The sequence below is a fragment of the Chelonus insularis genome, unplaced genomic scaffold (genome assembly GCF_013357705.1).
Source record: "Chelonus insularis isolate UGA/USDA-ARS -01 unplaced genomic scaffold, ASM1335770v1 contig_116_pilon, whole genome shotgun sequence".
In the NCBI taxonomy this organism is placed as follows: Eukaryota; Metazoa; Arthropoda; class Insecta; order Hymenoptera; family Braconidae; genus Chelonus; species Chelonus insularis.
In genome coordinates, this window is record NW_023276357.1 from 1,851,704 (window position 1) to 1,866,793 (window position 15,090).

Sequence of the window (15,090 nt, forward strand, 5' to 3'; positions counted from 1 at the left end):
TCCACAGGGTCCAGGGTGATTTTTATGATGTTAATATGATACATAGTTAGGATTTGTAAATCCATACATAAATGATAGTTTTAAACTGTTCGGCAGACTCAGTACTCACACCTTGATCCTCGTGCGTGTTTCAATATTAACGTCCTGAGCTGTTAGCAGACGATCAGTCTGTTGGTGGCTGCTGAAGAGTGATAGTAATTTTGATAAATTTTTTAACTCTAGAGATTATTTCACCACTGTTATCACCAATTGATCATAGAAGGGTGCAATAACACTTGCTGATTGAATTTTTAAATCATTACAGAAATTAATTACCAGCAACTTAAAAATACAAGGTACCAAATTATCAATTAAATTTTTTACAATTATTTAAATTTAAAAAAACATTTCGATTTATTTATAAAATTATTTTTAATCAAACTATGAGCACTGTTAAATGATTTTTTTGCTCCAATAAAAATAATTAAATAAATTCTTTTAAAGAAGAAATTTAATAACAAATCACTAGAATCTACGTTTATTTTATTTGCAAACATTTGATGTAATATTTTTTTATATGTATATTTAAAAATACCTGAATCAATAGAAGGTATAGAGAAAAGTGTTTTTTATGGCAAATGAGAACAAATAAATCAACTGAATCGATTCATAACTCACTATACGTGTTTGTTGTAAATATTCATTTCCATTTCTAAAATGCATATTATATAATCGATGACAATTAATCTAAGATTAATTTCTAATAATTTTAAATCATTACACTGCATTTATTATTAATAAAACATTTTTAAATTAAACTAAATCTGACAACTTTCCTTTTGACAAAGAAACAAATTTACTAGCTTAACTAAACAGTTTTGCTACCGATACAAAACATTTGTGTTCAATTACTTCAACTCAAAACAATTTCATACTTTTATTAAAACTGTTGCTTATAAAAATTTTCCACTATTTACAATTGACCTAGTTTTTCTCGAAGATCAGGTGAAGGTCAAATAATTAATTAAACTCATCAATTCATAACATTCACTATGAATAAGTTTAATTGGCTAAATTGTCCCCTGAATGCTGAGTACTGAAACTCAGTTGAATTGAGGGTGGCTTTGATCCGTAGTGCGCAATGCGGGATCCGCATCTTAAGGGTCATGCTTTTGCGCAGATGAAATAAATACGAATTCTAAACACACCAGAATCCACCCAATCACATGAAGATTTTATTTATTTCCTGTAATAGAGTCGTTAGAAAATTCTTTATGTGAGTTCTCTAACAGATTGGAATGATAATTATATTCTTTTACAAACCACAACCACGTATTTTAATATCTATTCAACAATAATGTGACTTATTTAAGAATTTAGGCATGAAAATAATGTAAAATGTGGCTTTTGTAAACTGACAGTGGCAGTAATAGATGTAGAATAAATTAAACTCAAAAGGTTTTCACTATATTGCTGATGACCTCAAGTATTATGTCTCTCATATCTTGTGCAATTAGTAAACACTATAATCCACTCAAAAAAGGTAATTGACTGGTCAACTAGTTTTGACGATGATACTGATAGGGGAATAAATAAGGGGAGTGTCATCCTCATCAATTTAAATTATTTCAAACGGAGATTTGACTTTAAAGATCACTTCATCAGGTCGATGAATGTCACATTGCAATTTGTACACGTGTAATTTAATTGACGGTGAGTCACAGTGCATTTTTACTGACCTACATTTTGTTCAATTATTATTACTAAAATCATAAAAAAAAAAAACAATGACCGTATATTGTAAACTTACTAAAACATGAAGTATAGAATTTATTTCAACATCTTGGGAAAAATTGTTGTTGTATAAAGTGAATTTGTCTTAAAGAGTTTTAATTATCAATATTGTTTAGAAGAAAAAAAAACACTATTTTATAGGACTATGTTACTAATAACATTTTAGGAAAAAGTTGAATAAATTTTCTTTATGTGATTGCAGTTATAAGTTAAGTATTAAGTCTGAGATAGTTTCAACCTTTGAATTATTTGCCATGAAAACTTACGGTTGAGCAATTTATTCTGATTAAATAACTATTAACTGTCAATTTTGTAATTTAAGAAAATCGCTCTGATTATTTTTATTTGACTATTATTAAAAAATCAACCGAGCAGATTCTTTGAAATTATTTTACTACAATCACTGATTTCTGAGAAATTTTTTTAAACAATGAAATATACTACATTATTCATTTTTTAGACGTCAAATTACCAATAAATTATTATCTTCACATAAACTGAAAAAAATAACTCATCTAAACTTGAGGTGTCTTCAAGTTCAACTTACCTAACGATTTCTTCTTATTCACTCCAATATGTAATTAAATAAAAACTCATAGCAATACTCCACAGTTTTTCAATTCTGAAAAAGAAGCTGTGAATAATTTTTGCAATAATTAAATGTATGAGTTTATAAAGAATCAAGACATACGTAGGAGGAAGGATATCCAGTCGAAAGTCCTTCAATTTCAGGTTCAGAACATAAACACCAAGAATATTGCATTGTCCCTGAGGGAAAATTCATTACTTACAAATTCTTCCATTATCTTTTATTGCATGAAAAAAAATTCCATTCAGCTCGAGTCACAATATATATGTAGATCTTGTCAATACATCTATTTCTAAACAATACGTTACTCAACACTACATAACATATCATTGTATTTTGAATCACATCATAAACATTAATCGATGGTGTTTTGTTTTTAAGGTATCGTAGGCTCACGACAGGTGTATGAATCTTATCTGAATGTAAACAACGACAGAAAGGCTACCGTATCAATAAATAAAGATGTAATAAGAAAGATAAACAGATTACAATCTATTCTATACTACTCATTTCTATTTGGGTAGAAATTTGTGAAAATTCAATGACTAATAAATGACAACATGAACTTGATAAAATCTAAAACAGGTTAATAATCTGTTACATCACTGAAGTATTCATCAAGTTGTTTCTAAATTTCTCGAAATGAAATTATTCATTTATTACCGATTTGATTATTTAAGAATACCTGTTGTATCCACACGTGATAAATTTCTAATGATAATAAACTATCATGTACATCAATGACTCATTAGATGACTAAATATTACAATTTTCTGGCGGTAATTTGTTTCTAATAATTCGCTTGTAATCAATTATGAAAAAGATTGCCTATCAATTCATTGATTGTTGCTTTTTGAATAAATTGCTATGGTGGTGAGCATCAATCGTTAGTCTTCGATTGACAGGCTTGTACACTTGTTCGAATCAAAACATTAGAATAAAAACTCTGAACTTTGAATAGTTCTGTTCGAAAAGATAAAAAAATCTCTCTGATATCTAGTACTTGAACAATACGTGATTAATTTGTTTGTGTTTATAAAAAAATTACAAACTTTATAAACATATAGACATAAAGGGTTGATTAGTTTTCAAGCCAATTTAATATTTAGCAATCAAGATAAAAAATTACATCTTCATAAAAAAAAAATGTGGTGAAAAGAGGTGTATTAGACAAGTGAATGCTATTCACTGTAATTATTCATCGTTTGTGGTTGATAGAATCATTTTGCTTTTTTTATTTTACTCAAGTCAGACTTCAGATTCACACAGTCAAGTGAATGGAAGGGTGAGAGCTCAGTCTTCCTCCAGAATTTGTCCAATAAGGTCAGGAACAACCACTCTGACAATCATTAATACCAGCTAAAGAAAATCACTTTCATATAATTTTCATTCAAAACATAGGAGGTTGTTTTAATATTTTTGTGAAAATTTTGTTTAATTAAATTGATGGTAAATATTGTTAATGGTTAATTCTCATTTGAATTAGAATTTTATTAGATGAATTTATTGATGAAATATCACGTAAATTTGTGTTTCAGAAAATGCATTTTATAATTCTGTCAATATTACTGGTGTTTTGGTGCACTGATTCCAAAGCGAGTGTCTTGGTTGCTGATAATGGAATGTCTAAAATGATCGAACTAAATGCTGATGCACCTTTTTGTGCACTGTACCACGATCGAGGGGTAATTCAAAGGATGATTCTTGGTGCTGATCCGAAGAGAGTTCGTCAAATGTCAACTAATCTGGTCAATGATCTCGAAGAAACTTGCAAGGCATCTAGAAGCAAGGGAAAGGTAATGATCATTCAGTTCCATAATATTACCCGATAATTTAATAATAACTTTTTCAGCTAACATTACTCAGAACTATTTATAACAAATAACAATAATATTGCATTTGTAAAAATTTCTTTTAACTCCAAGTTAATTTTATTTTCAAAAAAAAAATGTACGAGCTTCAATGTCATTTGTTGAAAATTGTATACAAAAAATAAAAGAACCTTATGTTTTTATCGTTGTTGTGTGTACTATACTTGGAAATGACTGCTGGAAGAATCTTAATCATAGTTTAGATACTAAAAACATAAATAACATGGAAAGTTTTAATTTTTTTGCATTAATTTCTGCACTAATGATTTCAACATTTTAGTTATTTATAAAAGAATTAAAAAAAAAAACTTAATTGATTTGAAAAAAATAATAATAACGCTTTGAATACTATAGAATTTTCTTGGATTTTGTACCTAGAAAAAATCTTCCTTGATATGATGAATTAAAATTGTTAATTTGATAAAAATAATGTTGTAGAATGTAATAATAGCCTCGTCATTAATCTTGTACATCATTAAATCATTATTCAACAATAATAAATGTTTTCCTATTTATTCATCGATAGAAATTATGTACAATGAATATTGTCACGTAGGATCAGCCTGCTGGAGGAGGACTCATTTATCCCGGAACTAAATGGTGTGGACCAGGTTCTTTGGCAGCTTCTTACGATGATCTGGGTCATCATGCAGCTGAAGATGCATGCTGCAGGGAACACGATCATTGTCCAGTCACAATAAGTCCTCAAGAATGTATCAATGGTATCTGTAATAATTCCCCTTTCACTCGATCACACTGCGATTGTGATGCTAAATTCAGAAGATGCCTCCAAAACTTGAATACCGAAGTTGCTAATACACTTGGCGCTCTTTTCTTCAATGTCATTCAAGTTACGTGCTTTAAAGAACGACGTCCGTGTTCTCAATGGCAAAGGTCAGTCTTGTGTTTAGTTTTAAATTTACATTACCTTTTTCCATTAATTTTTATTGTGTTCCTTCTATTTTTCTTTTTTTCTTTTATTTTATTTTTTTATGTAGCTTTTGTTGATCAATTGCTGAATAATATTACAGTAGGATTGGCCTTGAGTGGCAGAGGTCACCAAGATATTTCTCAAACTCGCAACGCGCTTGGAGACAGACAGCAACACCTGTACTGAGGACGATCTTTGATTTCATCACAGGAGTAGTTAGAAATACATTTTCTAGTCCAAAACAACGATATCAATCGGTTATTTATTTTTTTTTTAAATTAATTAATTTGGTGATGGATAAAACACTGGGTTGAATGACTTGGGATACATTTTTTTATTAATCAAAAAGTTTTTCTAGTATTGGTGGAGGTTTAAAAATATAAAAAAATTATTGATGAATCTGAGTAGTTAAATCTAACTATTGGTTGAATAATTATTCAATAAATATTTATTAATTTATTTATTTTTCTATTTACAGAACTGGATACGGTGAGGAAGAATCAAATCGTCTATGTTCTCAGTACAAATTTCAGCCCAGTGAGAAGTACGTTCCTCTGATGCCTCTCAACATGAACATGTAATTGCAGATGCATCAAAAAAAAAAACTCAATTCTTAAATAATTTTTATTCGAGTCATAGAGTAATAATTGAATTTAAATATTTTATTAGTGCACTAAGTATAGTAATTATTAATTAATTCATATTACTTTGTAAATAGATGAGTTGAAGTTTCTTTTGAATATTTACCTATCAGAAATTTAAACACATAAAGACTAGTATGATAGATTTTTCTTCAAAAGTATGAAAATAGGATTTTTTTTAGAAATTAATTGATAAAAAATGGTTAAAATAGAAAATAATTCTCAAATCAAAATGTGATATAAGAGTATATGCAAATTATTTTAAGAAACTAATTATCATAAATAACAAATGAACTTATAGATGTAACTAATAACTATGATATAAAAACAAGGAACCATGATAATGTAAAGATAGACTTTTTATTGTTACATATCATGATCGATTTTACAATTAATGACGGAGTCATAAAATATATTAATAAACAAGTGAATATAATATTTATATTTTATTATTTTAAAACCTATAAAGTTATTATCACTAGATCCGCTGTTTGTGTTATCTTAAAGCATTGTTTTTATCATTAAAATTCATTGTGGGAAATAATTGCGTAAAAACTTCTCCACATCGACTCTCTAATTTGACATTTGCGTATTTATCAGCTCTAGTATCACCGATGTTGACTATGGCAATAGGCTTTTTAGATTCTACTGCTTGTAATATTATTCGAAATCCAGAGAATGTCGTCAAGGACGTTCCGAGGACTAACAAAGCATTAGCATCATCCACAGCACATTCAACTCTCCCAACAACTGACTTTGGTACATTATCTCCGAAAAATACTATATCTGGTTTTAGAATTCCACCACAATTCGAACAGGATGGTAGAACAAAATCCTTTATTTGTTCTTCAGAGAGCTCAACATCACCATCAGGTCTTATTTCTTTAGTTACAGCAGTTACAGATGGATTTAAATTATCTAAAGTTTTTTGGAAAGTATGACGACTAATTTTTTGATCACAGTTTAAGCACATTACAGTATAAGCTGTTCCATGAAGCTCTATTACATTACGACTACCAGCTTTAGAGTGTAATCCATCAACATTTTGAGTTACTATGCATGATACTTGACCTACCTCTTCTAAATGACTTATAATTTTGTGTGTAAAATTTGGTTGGAAATTAGAAAATCTGTAATCAATGAAAAATAACTGGTAGATAGGATTTTATTGTAAGTAATAAATTAGAAAGAAATGTAAAATCACCTTGGCCATCCAACATAATTTCTAGCCCAATACCTTCGCCTCACATAATCATGTTTTCTGAAATCCTGATATAAAACTGGTCTCCTATTACTCGTGGCATATAAACCCACTCCTTCTGACCTATAATCTGGTATCCCACTCTCAGTAGAGACTCCAGCTCCAGTTATAACACATAATTTTCCTTGATTCTCAATAAATTGTTCTAATTTTGTTAAATCACTTGGTTTCGGAGGTTGATATTTAGGAACAAAAGCAAGATTAGAAAATTTTGTAATACCTATAACATAAACATGATATAATAAGCAAATTATATATATTTTTTTAATCAAAAATATATGAATGTTAAATCTATTAACAAAATATTTAATTATTTAATATACTAGTTAGTAATTCAAATTTAAGTTGAAATATAACCTCTTAATTTTTAAAAATGTATGACAAATATTCTTCTGACATAAATAATTATGTAATAGTGTAAATTTATAATCATAAAAATGTTAATTTATTTCTAAAATACGAATATTCTTACTAGGAAGTAGGCGTCCAATTATCACCGTTTGGAGGTTAACATCAATAAAATTATTAATAGCACCCATATTTCTCGTGTTATAAATTTACAAATTATTATTAATTATCTATTTCATCCAAGTTGTGATTAGTATAACTTTAAAGAATTGTAGAGTATTAAAATACTTGTTGACAACATATTTTGCAAAAACAAATTATTTATATACATAATTGAATCACTACTCACTTTCCACTGTGTTTACATACAAATGAATACAACTACACAATCACATGATCGATTAGATCACAATAGTCCTGTATATTTAGATAAGGAAGAAAAATTCGACATCTGTTATGACTGAATTGAATATATATTTGATTTAATATTTAATTTTGAACACATGTTACATACAATAATATCAATATTATAATGACTAAAATATTTATTATGAATACGATATAAAGTAATTAAACATGCTTACTATTTATTATATCACATCACAATTTATACGATTTAAAAAATATAGTGTTCTTTACTTCTTGCTATCTTTTCATATTTCACAAGTATCATAATTAATTTAACCATGTATTAATATATGCTTGTAACAATTAGACTGAAGCGTCAACCGTATAAGAGTACGATAAACTGACTGGACTCGTATTTCATTAACGACTATGTTAGTAAAATGATATATTGAGTATGAATAAAGTTTTTTAAATTAACTAATTAATATTCATACATAATTTCTATGTAAGAGTCAAAACATGAACATATAAATAAGTATTTGTTTCAAACTTTTTAATTTTTATATCTGACTATTCAATAAGATGCAGAATAAAAATTAATTTCGTAATTTCATTTATAATAATTGTTTTAATCATTGAATATTGAAAATGTAATTTAAAGTACGCTTTTCTTCATAATATGCTAGTAGGATTTTTATGTTCTAAGTAAATCACCTAAAGCTAATTTAGAAGCGAAAGAATCTATATAAATTTAGTTAATTATTGTGTTTGTTTTGCTTTTGAAATCCGTTTTTTATGTCAAGTCATGTTGACACGATGAGCTGAAATGTAGAAAATTTATAAAGTAAATATCATATATCATTTTTGAAATTTTTAAGTTATACTTACATTGCACTGGTATTCGGAGAGGTTCATTATCTTTTATAAGACATTCATGTGTCTGTCGATGAAATAGATACTGTAAAAGAAGCTGCTTATCTTCCCCAAAACATGGATCATAGAAGCCAGGTAATTCACTCTGAAAGATTAATTACCAAATAGATAAATTTAATTAATCATGTATCCAACTATTTAGTTTTCTATTAAAAAAGTTTTTACCTTCGAGGCTTCATGTAGAACTAATCTAGAGTTAATAACTAAGCACTGTAATGGAATAGTAACATCAATAACATCGTCCTTTGAATCATTTCCAACTTCTTGTTGCTGATTTCGTTTATCAGGATAAACAAAGCGTCCATATAATGCTTTCGTAATAACTAAACCACCTTTAGCTTCTTCTTCAGCTCTAATTCTACTAAATGTAGCCATCATTAGTTCAATAGCTGCTTTAGCTTCACGTTGTTTTTCTAACATTCTAGCTTTATTCAATTCCTTTTGTTTTTCTTTCTCCCTTTCTTTCTGTTCTTTTATCATTGGCTCAATAACTATCTTCTTGACAACTGTCCACGTTATAAGAGGTACCACTGTGGCATAGAAAACTGGTGCGGGAACAATTTCTTCACATAAATGAATTGGAAATAAGTAAGACTGTGATGCACGAATTAATTTAATCCTTAATGTGACACCATTTGGTACACCGACGCGTACAGATGCAGATAATGCACTATGTTTTGATACCTTTTTTTCAGCTCCGTACTCTAAATATGCTCCGAGAGTACCTACCCTATAATTAAACCCAAGAATTAAAGTCTATGTGGATATTTTTATAATGTTACAAAAATGTTTGTTTTACTTTTCATGATAAAATAGATTATCTGAATGGTAAGTTCATGTTAAATGTAAATAAAAAAAAAGATAAGTAGTGTGGTAAAATATTTTTCAACTAACTTTAACGTTCCTCGTAATTTCATTTCTTTTTCCACCATTTTATAAGTATAACTAAGACTAGCAAAGCTGTTAACCAATCCGAATTGTAAAGTAAAGGAAGTGTATGATTCTGGAGTATCTCTTACGATCATTGTAGTCATTCCGTTTTGAATTCCACCTTTATATGTTATATATCCAACTGTGTGTTTATCTAATTGTTGGCCTAAAGCTGTGAAGAGTGATAAAAAATTAAATTAATTTAACATCAACTACATATTGTATTTGCATTAAATTACTCACAAGCAACTAGTCCGGGTCGGACTTCATTAGGTTTAAATTGAAGAATTATGGCTCCAGTGAAAAATAATCGCTGGGTCAGAGACCGATAACATTTAACTGACGTTACAGGTCCGTTACCAGCTCCTACATCTAATTCCACCCAACTCTTTGATGATAGTGTTTTTCGAGCAGCAACATTTACCGTACCTACTCCGGTACCATTTTCAGCATCTAACTGGCCGTAGAGAGTCAATGTATCTTTTAAAGTCAGGGGAGCTTCAATTGATTGTTGAAAAGACATTCCACTAATTTCGACACCACTAAATAATCCGTTTCTATGAAGATATAATTGTTTAATTTAAATTATTAATTAAAATAAAAAATTGAAACGATGCATAACAAGTTTTGAAATTACTTAATCGTTAGAATAATTGTTTAATTACCCAACATCATATTCTTCATCGTAGCTATTAAAAATATTAGTTGCATTCACGTAAACAGTTATATTGCCTTTAGGATTAGTCCTTTGTTGCAATAATCTATCTTCCCTTTCCTTAGCAATTCTTTCATATTCCTCTCTTATTTCTTGGGGAGTTTTTGTTCTTTGAACTATTTCCCATCCTTGTGTTTCCAATCCTCTAACTCCGAGGGAGTCATAAATAGCTCTTTGGTGAGGATCACTTAACACTGCATGAGGGAAAATAAAAATACATTTACTCCATTTCGTTGTTATTTAACCAATGACTAATATTTTAAGTACCTTCATATGCTTTATTTGTTCGACTAAACAGAGTCTCTGCTTTTTTCTTCAGTACTGGATCCACGTGTTTATCGGGATGATAAAGTCTACTTTGTCTTCTATAAGCTTGATGAATTTCTTCAGGTGTTGCCTAAATAAATATCAGTTAAATGAGTTTAATTAACATTAACTTTTATTATTTTTTGGTAAGCTATTAAATTCTGATACAAGTTCTAGATGAATTGACTAACAAAAAATAAAACAAGAAAACAAAGTATTAATTTTTAACACATATTGTCACCGTTTCTTGTGAAAATAAATGAAAAAAAAACAGTAAAAGTATTAATCAATTGAAAGATTATTATATGAGATTTTATTTAAATAATTAGAATTAATTGCACAAACAATTGAAGCATTGCACTCAAAAAAAAAAGAGTTTAACAATCATAACATCTTACGTTTCTTGGTAAATTGAGAAAAGTATAATAATCCTCTTCATTAACATTTTCTTGCTCATTGTCATTATCCATTTTATTAATTTTTTTCCTTCACTATTACTCTTTATTTTAACCTTCGTCCCTATTTTTAATTTAGGTTACAATAAAATTTACTCCAAACCGGCGTGCGCGATTAATGTACATAATTATTTTAGAGGGCGCAATGTGTTTTTTGTCGTAAGCATCAGATGTTGATCCAAAATCAGTCGGTAATGTCAACTAATAATCTTGACATCGACGCAATTAAATTTTTACAAACGAAAATCGTAAATTGGAGTAATAATTTCGTAAAAATATCAATTATTTTTTTATACATTAAGTAAACAAAAAATATTTAACACGTCGATTAAATATTTTTCAATTCACGCTTATTTTAAATTGATATAAATAATTTTTTATAAACTCCAAAATATATTAATCAAGCATAACAAAAAAAATTATACGAATATTGTGAATAAATTCTAAACAAAGAAAAATTTTCCAAATGATTATCTAAATGCTAATAGTGTTGATCTATACGGTGTAGTGTGAATAACCTTAGTGCCAAACGAATCATTCAGCATTTTGTCTTTATACTTCTGGCAGTGAATTCCATACAAATAATCATGAGAAAAAAGAAACAGTTGATTTTTGTGAGTAATTAATAATCAAATCACAAATCTCTACTTTAAACAGAGTAATACATATAAGTATGAAGAATTATTGTAATGATTTTACTGTCATGACTCATGGTAAGAATCAAATTTTCTTAAATTTCTCAAAGTTACTTATTTATATAATTTCCATAAAATTATTTTAAAGGTCGAAATACCAATAAAATGCAGTTTATTATATTCATCATACTGCCATTAGTTTTGGGAGCAGCTGATTTTTCATTAAAAAATAACAATTCATTGCCATCTTTATATCCTGAAGTCATACCAGCAGATTATGAGACATCGTATATAAAAATCATCAACTCATCAGTTGAATATGTGTTCCTATATAGTGAGACTCAGGTAATATTTAATATTGACAATCTAGAATCTTAATAGTTTCACTAGTCGCTCGATGTTTAATGTTTATTAAAATGAATTCATTATTTTATTCAGATTAATGAGAGTGCAAGGATTAACGTGGAAAGCAATGCTACCATTGAAGATCCTTTGTTAGTTGTTGTCAAACAAAGAGTAGGAATTTTATCGTGGCAAATCCCACTTCTTGTTGAAAGGAATAATTCAATTCCACAACTTTTCCATAAAACTAGTCGAACTTTGTGTTCTTCTAGAGATTATAGAAGTAATTTAGAACCTCTTAAAGGTGATCGTGATACTATTGTAGTTAGTATTTTTACTGGAAGTGATTCATCAGTGTCTTTCAATTTGACTGTTGATTTAGAGGATGACTTTTATCTCAGGTATATTAACTGATGTCTGTCTTTCTTAATTTTTCTAAATATTATATATTTATATAATATTAATTAATTGTCATATAGTCTGGGTAAAAGTCGAGAAATATCCATCACTCCTGCAGAACCAAGATATTATGCTTACAACTTTTCGGATAAAATAGAAAGTGCATCTGTGTTGATGAAAGTGGAGTCACATGAGGATACCTGTATGACAGTTTCAATTCAAAATACTGTGGTAAGTTTTACACATTTTTTTATTCCTTAAATGAGAATAATTTCTTAACAAAAAAAGAAAATAATTTACACTTATTACATGTCATTATTTATTTTAATTTTAATTTTTTAATTAAATCAAATTTTTCGTTTTTCAGTGCCCAGTATTTGATTTGGAACGAAATATTCAATTTTCCGGTTATTGGCAAACCGTGAGTCAACTCGGCGGCATTTCAATTTCTGTATGTAATTAATGTTCACTTCTATTTCATAAAACACAAATTTTAATATTTTAATTGGATTTACAGAAAGAAATTTACCCAAAAGGTTTTTTTGTGGTATTGGTGGTGAAAGGTGATGATATCGATTGTACAGGTTCATTAGGATCAGAGCAACGTAACAAAACTGTTACTTTAACAATTTCTCCTAATATAACGACGAAAGAAGGTATTAGAGCAGCGTCGATTGCTTTGATGATTGGTATCGCTTTCTTTAGTGCTTATGCAGTTGGTGTCATAACGCACAATGTTCGTCTTCGTCGTAAATTACGTCAAGAATTAGAAGATCTGAATTCTCCAGAGCCTCTACGTCCGGAAGAGCTTCTTACTCCTGTGATAGAAGAGGTAAATATTTTTAAAATTAAATTTAAATAAAATATTGACAAAGATATTTTCTTAGGATGGTCCTCGACAATCTTCAATAATTGAAGTTGATTCTTCAATAGATGAAGATGATATAGACATGTTGGATGATGCACTTTCAGATAAAGAAATAATTCGTACCAAAAGAGTCTTGGCAGTATCAGATTTAGCTCGTAAAGATCCTAAGATTCTTCGGCACAAATCTCGTTTATACTTATATTATCTGGGAACGATCGCAGTATTTTATGCTTTACCTGTCGTTCAATTGGTAGCTACTTATCAAAATGTTCTTCACGTTACTGGAAATCAAGATTTATGCTACTACAACTTCCTATGCTCGCATCCATTTTTATGGCTGTCAGACTTTAATCATGTGTTTTCCAATTTTGCTTACGTTTTACTAGGTCTTTTATTTATGTTATTAACATATGTAAGGGAACAAGGAGATTTAGCAAATGAAGAAAAGAAAAAAAGTTATGGAATTCCTCAACATTATGGATTGTTTTATGCAATGGGTACAGCGTTGATAATGGAAGGTGTACTTTCTGCTTGTTATCATATGTGCCCTAGCCATAGTAATTTTCAATTCGGTAATTTCATATTTTCACATTAATTATAAATATTCTGATACTTGAAAAATTATTAGTATCAATTGATTTATTATTAATTTATTATAGATACCAGCTTTATGTATATCATCTCAGTCTTGTGTATGGTAAAAATTTATCAGACTCGACATCCAGATATTAATGCTCGGGCTACCGTAACATTTGCTGTACTTGCTTTGATGATATTTTTGGGGACAGTTGGTGTATTAAATGGAACCGATTGTTTCTGGATTTTGTTTTCAATAGTCCATTTAAGTGTTTGTCTTCTTATAACTGTTCAAATTTATTACATGGGTAGATTTAGGTTGAATAAAGGGGTATTACAACGAACACTTATGGTAAGAGTTTAAAGTAACTTTTTATATCCAATTTCGCTTTTTCAGTGTATGATAATTCTAATTATGATATTTCTATCTTGATAGACATTGAAACATGATGCAAGAGCTGGAGTAGGTTACTTAGTGAAACCTATCTACCCTGCAAGACTGATGTTACTTGCTATAGCAAATATTGCTAATGTAGCTTTAGCTATTGTCGGAAATATACATCATCAGAGACAAGAGACAAAAGACTTTGCTACATTTTTATTAGCTGTGCTTATGATGAATTTACTGCTCTACACGTGTTTTTATATCGTTATGAAAGTAAGTAACTAAAAAATTTACTTATAAAATAAAAAGTTGATGATATTTTAAATGATTTTGATAATTATTTACTGAAGATTTAAAATAATGATTTATAATTAAATGTAATTAAATATTTAATTTACAGTTATGCTCTCGAGAACGAATTTTACTTCAACCGTTGTGTTACATTATCCTGTCAATAATAACATGGGGTTTTGCGCTTTATTTCTTCATTCACAAATCAATCTCTTGGGCATTGCTACCAGCGCAATCTCGACAGTACAATATGCCATGTAAACTACTAAATTTCTTTGATTTTCATGACATATGGCATTTCTTATCAGCCTTAGCAATGTTTTTCTCATTCATGGTACTGTTAACACTCGACGATGATTTGGAGGATACTCACAGGAGCCAAATTCCTGTTTTTTAAACATATTGATTTAATACTAAGGTCTGTTGGGTAAATGTAAATTGAAATGAACGAATAGGTTACAAATATATTGATATTTTTAACATTTCCCACGGC

The 15,090-nt window shown here is 28.8% G+C and overlaps 4 protein-coding genes and 1 long non-coding RNA gene across 9 annotated transcripts; 2 read left to right on the forward strand and 3 right to left on the reverse strand.

Annotated features, from left to right (window-relative positions):
* Nucleotides 1–93: 93 nt before the first annotated feature.
* LOC118064275 (acidic phospholipase A2 PA4) lies at nt 94–6,228 on the forward strand. Of its 5 annotated transcripts, none has more exons than XM_035078785.1 (5): nt 94–335; nt 3,901–4,158; nt 4,790–5,127; nt 5,265–5,421; nt 5,643–6,228. In XM_035078785.1, exons 2-5 carry the CDS (start codon nt 3,904–3,906, stop codon nt 5,655–5,657), a joined length of 765 nt encoding a protein of 254 aa, XP_034934676.1. In that variant the 5' UTR covers nt 94–335; nt 3,901–3,903; the 3' UTR covers nt 5,658–6,228. The 5 variants fall into 5 exon arrangements, with proteins under 5 accessions (XP_034934676.1, XP_034934685.1, XP_034934660.1 ...); XM_035078794.1 differs by lacking the exon at nt 94–335 and adding an exon at nt 1,246–1,692; XM_035078769.1 differs by lacking the exon at nt 94–335 and adding an exon at nt 3,249–3,811.
* On the reverse strand, nt 671–2,939 carry LOC118064302 (uncharacterized). Its single transcript, XR_004690043.1, has 3 exons — nt 2,465–2,939; nt 2,321–2,395; nt 671–1,225 (listed from the first exon to the last, which is right to left on the reverse strand). It is a non-coding gene; the product is annotated as an uncharacterized lncRNA (long non-coding RNA).
* On the reverse strand, nt 6,179–7,795 carry Sirt4 (Sirtuin 4). Its single transcript, XM_035078743.1, has 3 exons — nt 7,539–7,795; nt 7,010–7,286; nt 6,179–6,935 (listed from the first exon to the last, which is right to left on the reverse strand). The coding sequence occupies exons 1-3, from the start codon at nt 7,603–7,605 to the stop codon at nt 6,302–6,304; spliced, it is 978 nt and encodes a 325-aa protein (XP_034934634.1). The 5' UTR covers nt 7,606–7,795; the 3' UTR covers nt 6,179–6,301.
* Nucleotides 7,796–8,001: 206 nt separating this feature from the next.
* Nucleotides 8,002–11,213, reverse strand: LOC118064249 (dnaJ homolog subfamily C member 11). The gene is made up of 8 exons (XM_035078732.1): nt 11,045–11,213; nt 10,608–10,737; nt 10,291–10,534; nt 9,869–10,182; nt 9,590–9,797; nt 8,861–9,425; nt 8,651–8,780; nt 8,002–8,583 (listed from the first exon to the last, which is right to left on the reverse strand). The coding sequence occupies exons 1-8, from the start codon at nt 11,114–11,116 to the stop codon at nt 8,561–8,563; spliced, it is 1,686 nt and encodes a 561-aa protein (XP_034934623.1). The 5' UTR covers nt 11,117–11,213; the 3' UTR covers nt 8,002–8,560.
* A 73-nt stretch (nt 11,214–11,286) lies between these two features.
* On the forward strand, nt 11,287–15,082 carry LOC118064245 (SID1 transmembrane family member 2-like). Its single transcript, XM_035078720.1, has 10 exons — nt 11,287–11,814; nt 11,885–12,081; nt 12,175–12,479; nt 12,558–12,708; nt 12,845–12,928; nt 12,995–13,309; nt 13,365–13,917; nt 14,005–14,273; nt 14,358–14,579; nt 14,707–15,082. The coding sequence occupies exons 1-10, from the start codon at nt 11,775–11,777 to the stop codon at nt 14,992–14,994; spliced, it is 2,424 nt and encodes an 807-aa protein (XP_034934611.1). The 5' UTR covers nt 11,287–11,774; the 3' UTR covers nt 14,995–15,082.
* The last annotated feature ends 8 nt before the right edge of the window (nt 15,083–15,090 follow it).

Coding starts and splice junctions, on each gene's coding strand:
- Sirt4 (XM_035078743.1), bottom strand. CDS start 7,605: ATGGGTGCTATTAATAATTTTATTGATGTTAACCTCCAAACGGTGATA. Junction 7,287..7,538: donor AATTGGACGCCTACTTCCTA/GTAAGAATATTC, acceptor TTTATGTTATAG/GTATTACAAAATTTTCTAAT. Junction 6,936..7,009: donor AATTATGTTGGATGGCCAAG/GTGATTTTACAT, acceptor CATTGATTACAG/ATTTTCTAATTTCCAACCAA.
- LOC118064275 (XM_035078769.1), top strand. Junction 4,159..4,789: donor CATCTAGAAGCAAGGGAAAG/GTAATGATCATT, acceptor ATTGTCACGTAG/GATCAGCCTGCTGGAGGAGG. Junction 5,128..5,264: donor CCGTGTTCTCAATGGCAAAG/GTCAGTCTTGTG, acceptor ATAATATTACAG/TAGGATTGGCCTTGAGTGGC.
- LOC118064245 (XM_035078720.1), top strand. CDS start 11,775: ATGAAGAATTATTGTAATGATTTTACTGTCATGACTCATG. Junction 12,929..12,994: donor TCGGCGGCATTTCAATTTCT/GTATGTAATTAA, acceptor TTGGATTTACAG/AAAGAAATTTACCCAAAAGG. Junction 13,310..13,364: donor TTACTCCTGTGATAGAAGAG/GTAAATATTTTT, acceptor ATATTTTCTTAG/GATGGTCCTCGACAATCTTC.
- LOC118064249 (XM_035078732.1), bottom strand. CDS start 11,116: ATGGATAATGACAATGAGCAAGAAAATGTTAATGAAGAGGATTATTAT. Junction 10,738..11,044: donor TTCTCAATTTACCAAGAAAC/GTAAGATGTTAT, acceptor ATATTTATTTAG/GCAACACCTGAAGAAATTCA. Junction 8,781..8,860: donor TTCTACATGAAGCCTCGAAG/GTAAAAACTTTT, acceptor TTAATCTTTCAG/AGTGAATTACCTGGCTTCTA.